At 42.4% G+C, this 18362-nt stretch overlaps 1 protein-coding gene and 1 long non-coding RNA gene across 9 annotated transcripts in view; both read left to right on the plus strand.

Annotated features, from left to right (window-relative positions):
* The window catches only part of AGAP1 (ArfGAP with GTPase domain, ankyrin repeat and PH domain 1), a 335918-nt gene extending 329212 nt beyond the window's left edge, over window positions 1–6706 (plus strand). For 2 of the 7 annotated variants that reach the window (XM_081863021.1, XM_081863023.1), the window contains 2 exons: window positions 2876–3131; window positions 6206–6699. In XM_081863021.1, the coding sequence (XP_081719147.1) occupies window positions 2876–3131; window positions 6206–6352 (403 nt within the window). In that variant the 3' untranslated portion in view covers window positions 6353–6699. Of the gene's footprint in view, window positions 1–2875; window positions 3132–6205 lie in introns of all 7 variants that reach the window. The other 5 variants (XM_081863022.1, XM_081863024.1, XM_081863025.1 and 2 more) reach the window with 4 other exon arrangements.
* A 451-nt stretch (window positions 6707–7157) lies between these two features.
* Window positions 7158–17286, plus strand: LOC309335459. Of its 2 annotated transcripts, none has more exons than XR_014153522.1 (2): window positions 7158–7436; window positions 8919–17286. It is a non-coding gene; the product is annotated as an uncharacterized lncRNA (long non-coding RNA). The 2 variants fall into 2 exon arrangements; XR_014153523.1 differs by lacking the exon at window positions 7158–7436 and adding an exon at window positions 8795–8882.
* The last annotated feature ends 1076 nt before the right edge of the window (window positions 17287–18362 follow it).

An 18362-nucleotide genomic window follows, 5' to 3' on the forward strand; every position in this document is an offset into this window, starting at 1 on the left:
GGATCTGTCCTTCCAGTGAGCACTCAGGGCTGATTTCCTTCAGAATGGATAGGTTTGGTCTTCTTGCAGTCCATGGGACTCTCAAGAGTCTCCTCCATCACCATAATTCAAAAGCATCAATTCTTCGGTGATCAGCCTTCTTTATGGTCCAGCTCTCACTTCCATACATCACTACTGGGAAAACCATAGCTTGAACTATATGGACCTTTGTCGGCAAGGTGATGTCTCTGTTTTTTAAGATGCTGTCTAGGTTTTTCCAGCATTGTGTAAGTGGACCTCTGCCCATTCCATGGGGCTTCACCATCCTGTCTCATCCCCCTGCAGCCCCCAAATGTGTACTGAATGGTCCCCCAACCCCCTTGAGCAAATTTTCAGAGGAGAGAGAGCAGAGGAAAATGAAGTCCCTGTTATACAAGCAGAAGTCTCTTCTACTCACACACAGACATCGCTAATTAATTTTGTTGCTTACAGACCAAGGCAACAATTGTGTACTCACTTATGTGGAAGTGAGCTCTGTTGAAATGAGAGGGGCTTACTTCTGAGTTAGACATGCATAAAATTGAACTGCAAGTGTTCCAAAATATACTGAAATGGTACCCAGTCTATTTTTTATTTTTAAAGTTTGGAAAAAACAATAAAAATCATGTTCACAAAAAGAAATAAAAGTTTTTCACAGCTATTTGGTAGCATCCTGCTTCAGATATGTGAGGGTGGGAGAATGTCCTTTATATATGAAATCTCTTACCTTTGTGGAGCACATTATGTGGGAAGGTTTGCGTAAAAGTATTCAGGGAGGTTATGTTAAGGTCATCCTTGCTCACCATGAAGTGATGCAAAACTAATCGAGATTTACTTTGTAAATGACCTGTTTACATAAGCATTTGAAAACAGATTAAAGCTAACCTGACACTACATTACTAGAAGAAGGGTAAGCATTGCTGCAAAACCTCAAAGGACTGTTTATTTTTGTACTTGAAGAACTAAAGCCAAGGCATGACCACACTTCCTTACTTTGGGCTGAAGTGGCTTTCTGTTTAAAGAGATTACCACAATGAACAAGGATGTCTTCAAAAGTAACTTTATTTGGGATCAGTTTCTGCAAGTCTACTGTAACCTCAGCAGGAACCAGATACTCCATTCTATTACCCCTCTGCTAATTTTCCAGAATTCTGTGGTCACTGAGCATGCTCATTCTTCATTGAGCCCATTTCCTGGTTCCCCGTCAGGATATCTTTGTAAAGACTTTTTGTAGTTTTGCAAGCCTCCAGGTTCCCCCCTGCCCGCCCCAAGTTCGATGGCATCTTCCTCTTGTACACTCCTGATGTCATTTCGGCTACAGAAGCAATGGCGCTCTCTCCTGAATATTGGAATCCATATATGTGATAAGTTGTAGGAGTCTGAGAGACCAACAGTGCCCATTTCTTTCTCCCATTCAATCAGTGTTTTATCTTCAAGGATGTACACTGGTGTGTCTCCATGTACACAGTGCATACTATCATACATAAAGATATTCTTGTCTGTTCTGCCAATGTGCCATCATTGGCAACTGCCAAAGTGCTGCTTCCCAGCAAGTGTATGCCCAGCAAAAGAAATCCACTTTCTTTCCCCACACCAAGCTACACTCCTGTATAGGGCATGAAAGGGCCCCCAGTCAAATGCATTGAACTTGCCACATTGTGTTTGTATCATCTAGGACTGCCTCCTCCAACCTGGAGTTGCCCATATGTTTTGTAATACTCCCATTATCGCCAACCAATGGCCATACTAGTTGTGCATGATGGGAGCTGGATTCCAACATTTGGAGGGCACCTGGTTGGGGAGGGCTTGTGGGAGCATTTGTGTAATTCAGAGGATGCATCTGTATTTACTGTTCTTTCCTATATGTAGAGATGGCATTTTCTCCTGACCTCTGGTGAATTACATGGCATATATTAGCGTTGTGGTGTATTTGAACCATAAATCTACATTCTTGCCATTCTGTCTTTCTTACTTGTGTCCCAGATATCCTAGAAAGTGGAATAAATAGCTTATTTCCACAGTATACAACTGTTCTCTTGCTATTTTTATCCAAAAGAAAATAAAAACCAGAATTTCAAGTGTCTGGGGGTTTTTTAAATAAAAAAACTGCTAACATTAAAAATGCCCTCATTTTAACCCAACTATTAGATTGTCCAGATTATCTGCAAAACTAGGCATGTGTTATTTCCCCCCCCCAAAAAAAAATATTGGTTTTCACAATATTATAAAAAACAAACAAACACACAAGAGAAACAAACAAAACAAACATAAATCATAGCCTTATTGAAAATTACAGTTATTAACTTTGTTAAGTGACTTCCTCACTTCCCCTTCCACTGCATGTCCTTTTAACGGTTTTCCAAATCCCAATTTTTATGAAATTTAACTTAAACATTAACATCCTACACCTTATAGAATTAAACATATTACTTAATCACTTAACATAAATAAAATCCTAAGACCATTAAGTACCTGCAAGCTATTTCCAGTTAATTTAATTTAACAAATTTAACTAAATAATCATTACATTTATTCCATTCTTCCTGATACTCCTCCTCCTTCTGGTCGCAGACTCTTCTGGTTAGGTCAGCTAGCTCCGAAAAATCCATCATCTTCATCTGCTATTCTTCTATTGTTGGTAATTCTTGGGTTTTCCACTTTTTAGCTAACAAAATACGAGCAGCAGTTGTGGGATACAAAAATAATTTAACATCTTTCTTGGGCAATTCCAAACCTGTTATTCCAAGAAGAAAGGCCTCTGGTTTCTAGGCATGTGTTAGAAGAAACTTAACACAAGGATGGATCTTTAGGAGATGCATGATCTAATATTGAATGATATGTTTGTTTGCTTCCCTAGGGAAGAAAAAGAGCACTGGATCCGAGCAAAATATGAGCAGAAGCTCTTCCTTGCTCCACAGCAGTGCTCAGAGTTTTCCTTAGGCCAGTACCTGCTAAGAGCAACTGCGGAGGAAGATTTGCGAACAGTCATCCTGCTTCTTGCTCATGGGACACGAGAAGAAGTCAATGAAACCTGTGGAGATGGAGATGGGCGTTCAGCCTTACATATAGCATGCCGGAAAGGAAATGTAGTGTTGGTGCAACTGTTAATTTGGGTGAGTATGTGCCACATGAATTTGAGAGAGTAGCCCTGTATTAATGGGTATGTTTGAATTGTCACTTTGGTTTATCCAGGCCATATAGTACAGCTTATGTGTTTGATTTGATACAAGTGTTTGGAGTGTTGTGGTGGTATATATGCATTAGGGGAAATATAAGTGGAACAGTTAATGGGCAAAACAACTGGCCATTCTGCACATTCACCAGGCCACATGGAGAATATGCACATAATCCACCCATGAAGAGGAAACTCTGCATGTAATCTGCTTGCAGGAGACTCATGTGGCCAGAAAACAGAGAAGAGTATTGATCAATTAAAAACTTGGAACAGAATTCAGCTTCTCAGACAAAAAGAAAAGGGGAATTGTAATGTATACAAACCCTAAAATAGAGGCAAAACAAATCTTTAAGGATGAAGAAGGTAGATTATTGGGAATACAGTTAAGGAATGGGGGAAAAAATTATTTGTGATAGGAATTTATGCCCCAAATGGGAATAAAACACATTACAGTGGTACCTCAGTGTAATGGTTCTAGGGGTTGCTCGTGCATAAATCGGCGCCACACCTGGCTGGGTTGCCTGAGTGAACCCTTTCTGTCCGGACAGCCACTCACCCGTGGCTGTCTCAGTCGCTGGCAGAATCCGTCAGTGGCCGTTTCTTGAACTTCTTCCAGCAAAGAAGCTCTTTGACGCCTAGTCTCCGCCTACTCTCCCTGCGCGGAAGCCTTCTGCGCAAGGAGGGTGTGGGCAGCGGAGGACCCGTGCTCTCCCCGCTGGTCTCCTGCGAGGAGTCATGGAGCCACCTCGCCGATTCCCCCATCTGCCCCCCTTCTCCACTGGTGCTATGCTGATTTTCTTCCCCAGAGGATGGGCTGCTTCTCTCCCTCCCGGGACGCCCTCCGGAATCCCTCTGGAGCCCTCCCTCTCCCTCTGGCTCCGATGGCAGTTCCCTGACACTCAGGTTACATACGCTTCAGGTTACAGACTCTGTTAACCCAGAAATAGTACCTCAGGTTAAGAACTTTGCTTCAGGATGAGAACAGAAATCGGGCAGCAGCGGCAGCAGGAGGCCCCATTAGCTAAAGTGGTGCTTCAGGTTAAGAACAGTTTCAGGTTAAGAATGGACCTCCGGAACGAATTAAGTCCTTAACCCGAGGTACCACTGTACTTTAAATCAGTGGAAGAAAAATTATTAGAATATATAAATAAAGAAATTACCCTACTAGGAGATTTTAATGGTGTTACCTCAGTAGAATTAGATCGAACAGAGAGAAAGAGGGAAGACTCCCACACACATTTTTTCAAATGGTGGACAACCTAAATTTAAAAGATACGTGGAGACCCAGACATTCAAAGGAAAAAAAATACACACATTATTCAGAGGCTAGACAATCAGTAGGAAGAATAGTTGGAATATGGACATCAATTAATTTAATTTTGAAGATTAAAAAAAAATAGAAATATAACCCAAATCAATAACAGACCACAATTCAATTACATTAGAATTAAAGAATAACAGGCAAATAAAAAGAAGATGGAGAATGAATGAAAAAATTCTAAATGATGAAAAATTTTTGAACAAAGCACAACTTCTTAAGGAATTTATCCGAATAAACATGGCACATTAAACAGACATCAGGGTGATATGGGACTCAAGCAAGGCCTATATAAGAGAACTTTATATCCAACAAAATATGATACAAAGAAGAAGCAGAGGGAGGGAAATGGGTCAAATTAGAAATGAAATAGAAGATAATGAAAAAATATTAGCCAAACATCCAAATACAGACATATTGGACTTAGAGGGATTCAACAACAGGTACAGATGGCACACCTGTTTAGTTTATAATAAGACAAATGTACATCAATGATTTTCAAATTATATAATCAGAAATTCTTTATTTAAAATTTGGAGGAAGTATCAAAATTTATTCGAGCCAAAGATTCCATGGTGGGCCGCACCATTAGAGGCAATTTCGATAAAAAAGAAAAATATGGATCCAAATTGGGCAACATATAAACAATTATTAAAAGAAGAACAAGGACAGTTAGAATCAAAATCTTATGAAGAAATTTCTCACCATTGTACGAGCTGGTTACAATATTATCAATTAAATGATATATTTAAAGCAGACAAAAAATGGATTCCAAAAAGAAGAATCAAAATTTCAATTAGAATTCAATTAGAAATGACGGCAGCAATTAATAGTATTAATATATTGCTCAAACACAATTTTAAGATACTGTATTAAATTTAATGATGCCAAACACAGGTGGAAGGAAGTCACAGGGAATTAAGAGGGTGAAAATGAAAATGAAAAACAATATTTTAATATATGTATATAGAAGGTAATGTTAAAATGCCAACGTTGGTTTATTTTAAATTTTTTTTGTTTATATCACTGTTGTGTTGTATTATTGCAAGAATCAAATAATTTTAGAAGTAGAAGAGGAAACTGCACGTTTCTGAATCCATCTACAAGCCTTGGGGATTGTGTATATATATATATATATATGCAGGTTTTGGTGTCCTCGGGTGTCTTCCCGTGTAAAAGTTGGGGTGTCACCCCAACTTTTACACGGGAAGACACCCGAGGACACCAAAACCTGCATTCCTGTACCCGTGAAAATCTACGAAAGCAAATATATATATATATATATATATATATATATATATATATATTAATTTTGTACATTCTGCAGTTATTATGCATAATTTACAATATGTACATTCCCCTAACGTGTACATATTCCAACCTGGTGCAAAAGTCCTATGAATGCTGGCAGCTCAGAATCAGTGTACAGTGTATATCCCTTAAAATGTGTATATAGTTTAAAAGAGCTTGCTTAATTTAAAAATGCTCTTCCTTGAAAGTTGACTAGCGCATCTTTGGGCAGCGTGCATGACGCTCACTTCTCCATGAGTGAGGAACGAGTGCTGCTGACTTTGGCTATGGTAGCTGGATACACAACAGAAAGCTGTTCAGATTTAAAACTAGGTAATGAGAATTATTTATTTCAGGCGTTTCTGCCGGCTACTGCTCCTAAATGCTGCATGTTCTTTCCACAGTACGGTGCTGACGTTATGGCCCGCGATGCCCATGGAAACGGTGCTTTGGCCTATGCCAGGCAAGCCACCAGCCAAGAGTGCATTGAGATTCTCCTGCAGTACGGCTGCCCAGATGAGCGCTTTGTCCTAAGTGTTCATCCATTATAAATGGGGATTGCCATAATAGGAACAACAGCAGTGCAAAACCGATTAGAGCAGAAGAGGATGGTTCAGGTAGTTACTGACAAGGGGCACAAACCAGGACATACTGTATGTTCCAGCGCATTAGGCAACTGGGCATATAAGATGACCCCCCAACTTTTGCTGTTAAATTATAGAGTTTGGTCGCCTGCCAAGCGCCGCCAGGGGCTTTTCCCTCTGGGAAAAGGCTGTGAGCGGCTGCCTCGGCCTCCACCACCCTCACCTGTGGGGATGCCCAGCTCTTTGGAGCCCTGGCCGAAGCCGCGCACCACCTCGCCACGGCAGGCTCTTCATGGCGCCCGTGAGCTGAATGAAGACCCGCATGGCCACGGCGGAGGCCGGATCCAGCTCCCATGAGGGCAGCAGCAGGCGGGCGGGTTAGCTCCACGCTCGGAAGGACTTTCCACGTTGAGGCAGCCAACGAACACACACTGTGCCAGTATGGAAGAGGCAGGGCCTCACGCTGCATTAGAGGCTGCGTCCCCTGAGTGTTCTTCCGTGATAAATTGGGATAAAGTGGGGCGCCAGCGAGCCGAGTGAAGCCCCACTTTGCCCACAAGCCGAGCGAAGCCCTGCCTCTTCCGTACTGGTACAGTGTGTGTTCGTTGGCCACCTCACCACGGAAAGTCCTTCTGAGCGCGGCCTCTACCATGGCCACGCGGGGCTTCGCTCATCTCGCGGGCGTGGCGAGGTGGTGCGCGGCTTCGACCGGGGCTCCAAGGAGCTGGGCATCCCCACAGGTGAGGGTGGTGTAGGTGGAGGCTGAGGCAGCTGCTTGCAGCCTTTTCCCAGAGGGAGGGAGGGAGCCGGGCTGGGCCTCCCTCCCTCCAGGTGGCAGGTTTCGGTTTCGTTCCGCCCACCAAATGCCTTGCCTTGGGCTGCTGCTGCTGCGACAGCAGAGGCAGTGCAGGGGTGCACACTCTGTCCCTGGCGGTGCTTGGTAGGCTACCAAACTCTATAATTTAACAGCAAAAGTTGTGGGGTCGTCTTATACGCCCAGTCGCCTAATGCACTGGAACATACGGTATGTCCTGGTTTGTACCCCTTGTCAGTAACTGCCTGAACCATCCTCATCTGCTCTAATCCAGGTTTATGGTGTTGAAGGGGAGCCAGGGGGTTGCTGTGGGTCTCCTAATAACTAAATATATCGTAGTAATCTTGTACTCATAACATATTAGTAATTTCAGAAAACAAGAGCCAGTATTTTCAGATGATGGTGGGCATCCTTGCACTGCTGTTGTTCCTATTATGCCTACTCCCAATTTATCACGGAAGAACACTAAGGGGATGCAGCCTCCTGTGACACAGCGTGAGGCCCTGCCTCCTCCATACCGGCACAGCGCGTCTTCGTTGGCCGCCTCACCGCGGAAAGTCCTTCCAAGCGTGGTGCTTGCCCGCCTGCTGCTGCTGCTGTCGTCGTGGGAGCTGGATCCGGCCTCCGCCGTGGGCACGTGGAGCTTCGCTTGGCTCGTGAGCACCATGAAGAGCCTGTCATGGCAAGGTGGTGCGCAGCTTCGGCCGGGGCTCCAAGGAGCTGGGCATCCCCACAGGTGAGGGCAGTGGAGGCTGAGGTAGCCTTTTCCCAAAGGGAGGGAGGTAGCCTTTTCCCAAAGGCCTTTTCCCAAAGGGAGGGAGGGAGCCGGGCCAGGCTGGGCCGCCCTCCCTCCAGGTGGCGGGTTTCGGTTTCATTCTGCCCACCAAACGCCTTGCCTTCGGCTGCTGCTTCTGCTACAGCAGAGGCAGCACAGGGGTGCGTGCTCTGCCCCTGGCGGCATTTGGTGGGCGGCCAAACTCTATACTGTCTTTTTCGCACCATAGGACGCACCGGACCATAGGACACACCTTGTTTTAGAGGGGGGAGAACAAGAAAAAAAATTCTCCCCCTCTCTGCCCAGCGCCCCTTCAGCAAAGTGGCAGGAGGCGCTGCGCAGAGAGGGGGAGAACTTTCCCCCTCTTGTTTTCCCGCTCTAAAACAAGGTGCCGTTCAGGCAGCTACCTTGGAAGCCTGGAGAGCGAGAGGGGTCGGTGTGCACTGATCCCTCTCGCTCTCCAGGCTTCAGGTTCCTTTCGACCTGCTCTTTGGGGATGGCGGGGGGAAGCCCACCACCAGCCCCAAAGAGCAGGTCAGGGAGCAGCGGAAAGGCGCAGTGGAGAGGCTCCTGCCATAGCTGCGCGTCACCTCTCCAGCCGGGAGAGGGTCACGGGGGGCTGCTTTAGCCCCGTGCGCGCTCTCCAGGCTGAAGAGGTGACCCACGGCTATAGAGGCTGCTGCCATAGCCGTGCGTCACCTCTCCAGCCAGGAGAGGGTCGTGGGGCTATGGCGTCTTCGCTCCATAGGACGCACACACATTTCCCCTTCATTTTTGAAGGGGAAAAAGTGCATCCTATAGAGCGAAAAATACGGTAATTTAACAGCAAAAGTTGGGGGGTCGTCTTATACACCCAGTCGCCTGATGCGCCGGAACATACAGTATGTCCTGGTTTGTGCCCCTTGTCAGTAACTGCCTGAACCATCCTCATTGCTCTAATCCAGGTTTATGGTGCTGAAGGGGAGCCAGGGGGTTGCTGTGGGTCTCCTAATAACTAAATATATCGTAGTAATCTTGTACTCATAACATATTAGTAATTTCAGAAAACAAGAGCCAGTATTTTCAGATGATGGTGGGCATCCTTCTCTTTCTTCCAGTGTTAACCAGATGAGAAAAAGGAAAGCATGTAATTTAACCACCAACACAAAAACTTCAGATATGAATTGAGTGCTCCAAATAACTACTTCACCCTAATATGTATGAACCGCACCCAAACAAAAGTTATTTTCACACCTGAAGAAACTAGAATACATGAAAGAAGAGTAGGGGGAAGTTTAAGAGAACAATTACCTCAACCTCAACCATCACTTTCAATTTTTAAACTCCCTGCCCAGTGTGCTCCTCAGCAACACTGAGCAAATTCCACTTGTATACAAATTCCACTTGTATACAAATGCTATACAAGTGGAATTAAAACCTGAAATTCAAATTTATTTATTCAAAACACCTGACTGCAGAAGAGCAGCTTGTCATTCCTGAGTCAAATGCCGCTGTCTGGCTGAAAGTCACAATGCTAAAATCAGAACTTCACTTGCTACTGAAAGAACAACTCCTGCCTCAAGCTCACTGTTCCTCTTGCATTTCATTCCCTGCCACCTTCTTGGGTAAAAGTGCCATGCATTGAATCAAAATATATTAAATCACAGGGACAATAGATCTGGCTATGCCATATTTGCATGCGGCATAAGTGAAATGTGACATGTTTGTTATGAGTACAGGATTATAATGATATATTTAGTTATTTTTGAAGAGGAAAACCATGCACTCACCCTTTTCAAGGATTCTCCATGATGCTCAAAGCATCTAGTTTTATTTAGGCCAAACCAGATACAGTGGAAAAGATGTGGTGTGTCTCCCAATGCTTTCTATTTTCACTTTAATGTAACTATGGTATGGGGTGTGTCCCCAGATTTAGAGAAGTGACAGGAAAAGGGTGTTTTAACTCTTTCCCCACTGATCATTTGCCTGCTAAATACTTTTAGCTGCTTAGATACTTTGCTCACGTATCTTTTTCCCCCTCAGAGAGAAAAGCAGATGGGGAGAGATATTATGATTGGGAAAATGGCCTATGGGAAAATAGTTAAGTACTGCCCTCCCCACAGTAGCTCTATCATATTCTGAGCCCCCTGCAGCAGCATTACAGTAAAAACAAAACCCATTAGGAGACATTCTTTATGTCACATCTAGCTCACCCTGTACAATCCTGCTCCTGTCAGGACTGGCTTGTATTAACCAGACACTCGTATATATAGTGCTATCTACATCTCTTTCGTTATCCACGCAGCACCCATTTTTCTGTGGAACTATTTACATTAGACAATTTATACTTGTGAAGACCCACTTCATGTACTTTCAGATTTGTGCATATAAAATAGGCACATAGATGTACATTATTGTATACATGAACATCTATCTATGGAGACCTGATTTATGCTGTAAAATTACATAGAGGTATTTGCAGTATATAAAGCCATATTTGATGAATTGTGCAAAAACAACAAAGTCTTGTGGTGCCTTAAAGGTGCCACCAATTATATTCTAACTTTGTTCTGACTTTTCTGAGCCATTTTCTGCAGCATGATGAATGCCCAATGTTTATCCTTTGCATTTGTGAAAGACCACAAGGGGTGTGCGTGTGCAAGAAGTGACACACGATACCTGCAGGTGCACACAATGAAATGAAGTGTTTAATTCATTAACAGAGTGATGCTCCGCAAGTCAGGTTGTTTTTCCTGCAACAGCATTGCTTAAATCCAGTCACTGCTCCCCCCTCTCCCCCTCCCGGGTGAAATGTTGTAGACATGTAGACATTGCTTTCACAGCTGAAGCCCATGAGTCTGTAAAATAGCCCTTCTTTTCTCCTCAGTTCTCAGTTTCTCCAGAGAGGGCGGGAATTGCCTGGCTCCTGTAAAAAGACAAGAAGGAGAAAAGAGGACTGCAGAAACCATTTGTTTTAATAAAAAGAACTCAAAGGATGAAACTGTAGATGGGAGGGGAAGACAAAGAGAGGTGATGGATTCACTAATGATAGCACATGACCTGGGACCATTGACTGGGTGTCTCGAGGCAAGGCTCTCAAGGCAAGTATTGCATGAGAGTTACTGGAGGGAAACAACAGGTGAAATGTTGTAGACATTGCTTAATGCCACCAGCATTGATTTCTGGAAGACTTATACTCTGAAAGTAGTGTGGAGATACCCCTGTCTTCCATGGAGAAGTAGTTGTGGGGATCACACGGGGTCCCCGGACATTTCACCGTCTATGTTCCCTGTGCCACCACTTTATTTCTCGCTGCCACCACCCAGGCCCTACCTGGTAAATACTGAGTCCAGTCAGGGTTAAATTGGAACATAAACTTCTGTTTATTTATTGCAGTTTAACAAGCATGTGGTTTCATAAATGGTCTCGGTCAATTACAATCATGGGGTGCCTATCCAGACCTATAACTTCCGCTACCTGCTCTCACTCACTAAACCACCTCTCAGATATTTGCTTGTCTTCCTAGCTCCTAACAGTTCCTGACTCAGCTTATTTCGCTACACTAACTCCACCTACCCACAGACTCTTTCCCAATTCACTCCCACTCCAGCCAACCTCCTAACGAACTCTCCTCTTCACCCCTCCCAGAGCTGGTTTTATAGTCCCTCTACCTCCACCCCCCTAGGTTCTGATTGGGTAACCTGTTTAACTATTTCACCTCCAGCACTCTCATAAGTTAACGTCACAGTAGTCCAGGTGGAGCAGTGAAATACTATAATCCTTCCCCCCAGAAAGGACAGGTGGCTGTAGGTAGAACCCAGAGGAATTAGCAGATGAGGGAGCTTCATTAATGTGAACATGTTTAACATTCATACAATTCACCTCTACCAAACTGAACTTTTGGATTTCATTCCCTTTACTGAAGAGCTTGACAGCATAAATCAGAATCAAGCACAAAGTTTGTCAGGTCTGAAGCTCCTATGATGGTGTGTGTCAAATCAGTTATCAGTTATTTAGATTGTGTATTGTGTCTTTTGGTTATGTGTATGTAAAAGGTTCTATTCGAATTTTTAAATGTTCATAAGTATGCATTGATTTTTTTTTGTAAGGCAAAAATACTTCTGTTAATTTATAACCTATAATTGATGTGAAATAATGTGCAGATATTTAGGATCTAAGGGATCACAGATTGTAGTAACAGATCTTGAAAACACTCCAGACAAAGAAATATTTTTTCCTTTGATGAAAAGCATATCTGTCTAAGATGCTGGCACATGTTAACAGAAAAGGTGTTGGGAAATACGGTTTGGAAAGGCAGACCATTGTCTTCCAGAAGCACAAACGTATTTCACTGCATGCTTCCTGAAAATGTTGTGGAGGGTGCTTGGGAGCCAGAGTGCTTGGGAGTACAAATCATTATAAAGATTAACCATTTGTTAAGCACTATTCAAAAGAAGAAGAGTTGTAGTTTAAAAATTAATTACTTCACACAATTGTTTGTGCCAAAATATATTTATAGTACAAACCTTATAATCACTGTACAAATCATCATAAAGTAGTATAAACCAAAACAATCTTGGACTACTGAAGCAAAATGGCACATGACCTTATTCCCACACCCTTTCTGATGAAAGAAAGAAAAATGGCAGAGGTTTGATGATGAAATTTGGCAAATGTAATTGTAATTGTTTTCTTCACAAAAAGCAAAACAAAAACAAATGATCACATTTTTGGTCCTTTACATGAGCACTCTCAAAGAGTTACAGCTAAAATGAATAAACATGGATTTACAAAACAGTAGTTATAAATCCCATGAGCAAAATCTGTGCTTGACATTTATTATGTCCACATTTAATTTTCCTAATCACTTTTAATAGGTTAAAGCAAACTTGCCCTCCAAATGGAGGCCAATGTGGGCCACAGACCTCATTGCTACATCATGCTGTTCAGTATCGGTTTTAAGGGATTTAAGGGAATATTAATTTTAGATAATATAAGGAATCCAGTCTTTTAAAGTCCTTCCCCCATTTTATGATAAGTTTATTCTTCCATGATGCAATCTTCAGTGGAAATCTATGCCTTTAATTAAAGAGATGAAGAAGCAGAAGAGACAAGTTAAACGGAATTTTAATTCTCCAGCAATGCCATTACTTGTATGATGACGATGATTTCAGTTTATACACTGCCCTATACCCAGAGGTCTCAGGGCGGTTCACAAACAAGAGCACAACATACAAAATCAAACCGAAAGCAGTAACCCAAGCCCCCCCCCCAAGACACAATACACAATCTAAATAATTTAGGGTGAAACTCAACACATTTATATTGGTGAAAGTGACACAATGTATTTCTCACAATGGAAAAAATTAGCCTTTTATGTAGTTATTCTCATAAATGAGCTTGAAATATTTTTTCCTTAGCGGTATTCATTAATTCTTTTTGCATTTCATAGCTATTCTTATTTATTTTTTCCATTTTGTTTTTACACCAAGGAGGCTGCAGTCAAATAATACTCAGCAACTGATTTCCTCTCTTTGGACTGAAAAATTAAACAGATACTAAATTATGACAGTGAATTTAGAAAGGAGGGCTCCAAGGGCTTGAAAGAACATGTCTGAGATAATATGATGCTTCTAAGAATATTGCAATCACATCCAAGCAATCACCGAAGCGTGCCATGTAACTACCTCCTCAGCTAATATGCTTTTTTCTCCGTGATGACTAATCATGTTCTATTAAACAGCAGTAATGCTGGAAGAACTCAACTATACAAGTGTAATGAAGCCAGTATTCTCCCTGGACAGATTAGCTACAACTGATTTGACACATACCATCATAGGAGCTTCAGACCTGACAAACTCTGTGCTTGCTTCTGATTTATGCCGTCAAGCTCTTCAGAAAAGGGAATGAAATCCAAATGTTCAGTTTGGTAGAGGTGAATTGTAGTGATGTGCTTAACTGTCAGTTAAGGAAAGTTGCAATTTCTTCTCATCTTCCCCCTCTTGTATATTACTGCATGTTCCTTCTGAATTTGAAAATATGTGGGTTAATATATATATAGTATTTGTATATCTGTGAGTTCAGTGCATCTTGTTCTGCTTATCCCCTGCGAGCAGAGGATCCCGGCATTGGTTCAAAATGTGACTATTCTGTATAGCAAACATACTTGCCGTCCTGTGCAAATGCTAGCAAAAGAGAAATCACTGGAGTTCACATTGGCCTGAGCTCAAAAAATCCTTTTTGCACCTTACAGTTTTTATACTATTATGAACAAACTGCACATGTAAATGTACGGAGTGTTAACATCTTAATGTGTATACTCCTAGGGGAAGGGAAAAGAAGAAGTGGTTATGGATAGCATTAAAATACATATGCTAATAAAAATATTAGATCAAAGGTTCCCTAGACCATGAAATTGATGCAAAAATGTAAATATAAGCTTCCCTTTCTTTCCAAAAGGAGGCTAAGATGAGGATGGAGACTTGAGGGTTCCTAACAGAGATGCTTAGGAGATATGCATTCAGAGAACTTCAAATTGCCACACAATCTCTTAAAGAGCTGACACTGCCAGTAGGTCAAGGAAAGCTGTGTTAGTCCAAACACAATTATGCCTATGCTTTAGCTACATGAAAGGTTAACACTCTGGGCTTGTAGAATCTGTCACATTTTCTATGATACACATGCACTTCTTAAAGGTATCACTTCAAATATTCTCCCTTAAAACAAACAAACAAGTATAATTTCACAATTAAAATACATATGCATGGTGGAATGCAGTGAGCTGCTATGCTGATCTTTCACTTAAACAGGTCTTTAAAAATAGTTTAATGGGGGGGATAAATGAAAGTGCATTGCTGTTAAAGTGGTTAGCATTTAAAAATATATTGTCTGGGATCTGAATTTCAAAATGTGTTAAAAAACTAACACTGGGACGGGGCATCCAATTGTTCATGAGAACTACTGACACTCAGGACAATTGGATATGAGCTATAATATCACATGACACACCAGCCCCTTCATTGTGGTAATGCCCAAGAGTACCCCAAATGAGGTCAACAGAAAGTACTTCGTTTTTGTACCACTAAATTGTATTTTGTCAAGCCTTATTTTAGTAAACTGTCAGGAAGAAAGCTTAGGAAATTGTCCCTTGCCCAACAAAGGAGGGTGTCACAGCACCTCCCCTAAAAGACCAGAGAGTCTGCAACCCCAGGTTCTGATGAACATGGCAGTGATGAAGGGAAGGCATCAGCCGATTGCTAGTGTCAAATAAGTAGTGTTATGGAAGTCACATTAAAACTAGTATCTGCCTGTACATCTTCATAGCCACAAATGTGGACTCATGCTGCGAAATTCCCATGGCTCTTTTATTTCTTTTAAATACTCACAGAGCTGAATACATGAAAACAGAAAACCAATGGAATAAGGCGGCCAACTCAAGCATTGTTGCACAAAGACTGTAGTTTGTGCCTGTGAGGCTTCTCTCGGCTCAAGTTACCAGACGTTACAAAGTATTTCTTCTGGTCTTCTCAGCACAAATTCAGTTCTGTGCTTTATTTTCTCCAGTTATTTTCCCCTTCAATGGAAAATACAGTCACAAAGAAATAAAATACCACAGGAGTGTTAAATGCAGATAAATGTATATTTTGTTGTTGCATGTAGAGGATTTTTCACTGGTATCTCTCTCAGGCAGTTTCAACATTCATTCCTTCTCTACAATATACCCTTTTTCCTACTCGTGCCTCGCAATTCAAAACCACAGAACCCACAAAGGAGACAAAAGCTAAAAACAATTCAGTGCTACCAAAACATTGAACCTGTAATTGTTATCTAATATCCTTCCCAGAAGTCAGCCATTCCACAAGATCCATTCTGGAGGACAAGAAGCTATGTTCGGACCCTGATTCTTGCATACTTTGCTTCTGGCTCCCAAGGACCCTCCACAACATTTTCAGGAAGCATACAGTGAAAGACGTTTGTGAGTCGAGGACCCTAACCAGCTTAGTGGAGAAATAATGGACACAGACACAAGTATTTTAGGTTAATGGGCTGAAAAACGCCACAACTTTTATTGGTTACAGCATGTGAGTGGTATTGGCTTAGGCACTGATCAAACAACCTATATCCAACCCCACCCGTGCAGCGGGGGGTCATTTGAAGGTTAACAACCAGTGGGAGGAGCTTGTTGATGCAAATACAACTGGAAGCTTCCCCTGATGTCACTGGGGGTTGTGCCATGGCCCTAGCCACCAGCAGGGCATCGGACAGGATCCATGACCACCGGATTCCTATAATGGAATACCCAGAATGGGGCAGGGTAGGTGATGGCCACACCCTGCCCCCCAACACATATTCCAATGCCTAACCGCCGAAACCGGAAAAGTTGTGACGAATTGCTACGAGGGAGGTGGAAAACCAAGAGGCTGGTGCCAATCTAGCCAAATGGACAAAAACTCCTACCAGGCCCCCTGGCCAACCAGGGCAACCAACCAAGGTCCATAGCAAGGTCAAGAGCACAAACCTAGCCTAAAGGGCAGGCGGGTGGATAATCCGACGTCTTCCAGGAAGCAGAATGAGGCTGGGAGGCTGCTGCGGCCGCTTGAATGCAGCTAAACCCTATTGGCTGGCCCGCTGCAGGGCGGGGTGGCAGCTGGGGAGATGATGCAGGGGGGCGAACATGCCCCCCTGCCGACACGGGAACGGTTCCCGCTCACAACACCTCCCATCGGGGAAGTGGAGGGGCTTTGTGCTTCTGGAAGCAGCTGTGAAGGCAATGTCTACAACATTTTACCGGGGGTGGGGGGGGAGCAGTGACTGGATTTAAGCAATGTTGTTGCAGGAAAAACAACCTGACTTGCAGAGCATCACTCCGTCTTCACAAGTATAAATTGTCGAATGTAAATAGTTCCACAGAAATATGGGTGCTGCGTGAATAAAGAAAGAGATGTAGATAGTACTATATATACGAGTGGTTAATACACGCCAGTCCTGCATAGGAGCAGGATTGTACAGGCTGGGCTAGATGTGACTTAAAGAATGTCTCCTAATGGGTTTTGTTTTTACTGCAATGCTGCTGCAGGGGGCTCAGAATATGTGCTGTGTCTTAAGAGTTACAGGGAGGGGGGAGGGTTGCCAAGCACCTTTTCAGAAATACATGTCCTGGTTTGTGCACCTTGTTGGTAACTGCCTGAACCATCCTTATCTGCTCTAATCCAGGTTTACGGTGCTGAAGGGGAGCCAGGGGGTTGCCGTCTCCTGTTCCAAATCTCCAGCCTCTGTCCTGCCCTCTGGGGATTATTGGGCTACTGTTTTTGGGATGTTCCTCGTCTCCTTAAATATATATATATATATATCCTTCACTGATACGATGTAGCTGATTTTTCACCTTTGTTGTTTCTAAGCTGTTTTATTATTGTAAGAGAGGTAGAATAAGAAATATTGAATGAACGGGTGATTTTATAAAGCATTCAGATTTCTTGTCAGAGCTTCGTCTTTTGTTATGTTTTCTTCAAATTCACAAAAGGTGTGAACATGCTTTCCTGACATTGACATAATGCTTATTGGCTTCTCTGGAACTTAAAGCACATGTTTACATGCTTTTGAGATTCAAGACTTTGCTCTAGCATCAGACCCACAATATAGCTCTAGGGCCTCAGTGTCCAGGCTGAACAATGGGGGTGGGGAGCATGGTTGCAGGATTTTTTTCTATAGAAGATACATACAGTAGTCCCAAAATTTGTGGTGGTGATTTAGCTCTCATAGTGCATCAAATGTTATTTGATCCCATTTTCCCAAACTACCTACATTTCCTTTTGTAGCATCAGTTATGTAATTCCTACTGGCATGGGAGGAAGGGAAGTGGGTGAATTCACGACTTGAGGCAGCCAATACTTAGCCAATGGCTGGTTTTAGTTTCTTTCTTTCTGTAAATAATGTATAAATGATGACACAGCAGTGTGGAAATTTTAAAAAGTTGGGTTTTTAAAGATTTTTTTATTATTACCTCATTCAGCAAATTTGTTTTACAATGACTCCATGAAACTTTATTTATATTGTTTGTGTGATTATTAAACATATTGATACATTTCACTTTGCTTGTTGTTTCATATGATCTTGTTCGATTAAATATCAATTTGTATTATGTTTCCCTCTCGCTTTCTCCATCCCTTTTTAGTGTGTCAGCTGTACAGTATTCTGAATTTTAAAAATGTTGTAAAGTAATGCAAAGAGAGAGACTGCTACATTGGATATGTCTCTTTCTAATAAATATAAGAAAATACCCTTGTTTGCCTGTAGTTGTTGTTCTTTCACATCTTTCCACAAAGGCAACTGCTGAGATTTCTCTCGTTACTAAAGGTACAGAACATTTCCCCCCTAAATAAATAAATACTTGTAAAATTCATTGAGTGATA

The sequence above is a fragment of the Podarcis erhardii genome, assembly GCF_964252035.2.
Source record: "Podarcis erhardii genome assembly, chromosome: 1".
Lineage (NCBI taxonomy): Eukaryota > Metazoa > Chordata > Lepidosauria > Squamata > Lacertidae > Podarcis > Podarcis erhardii.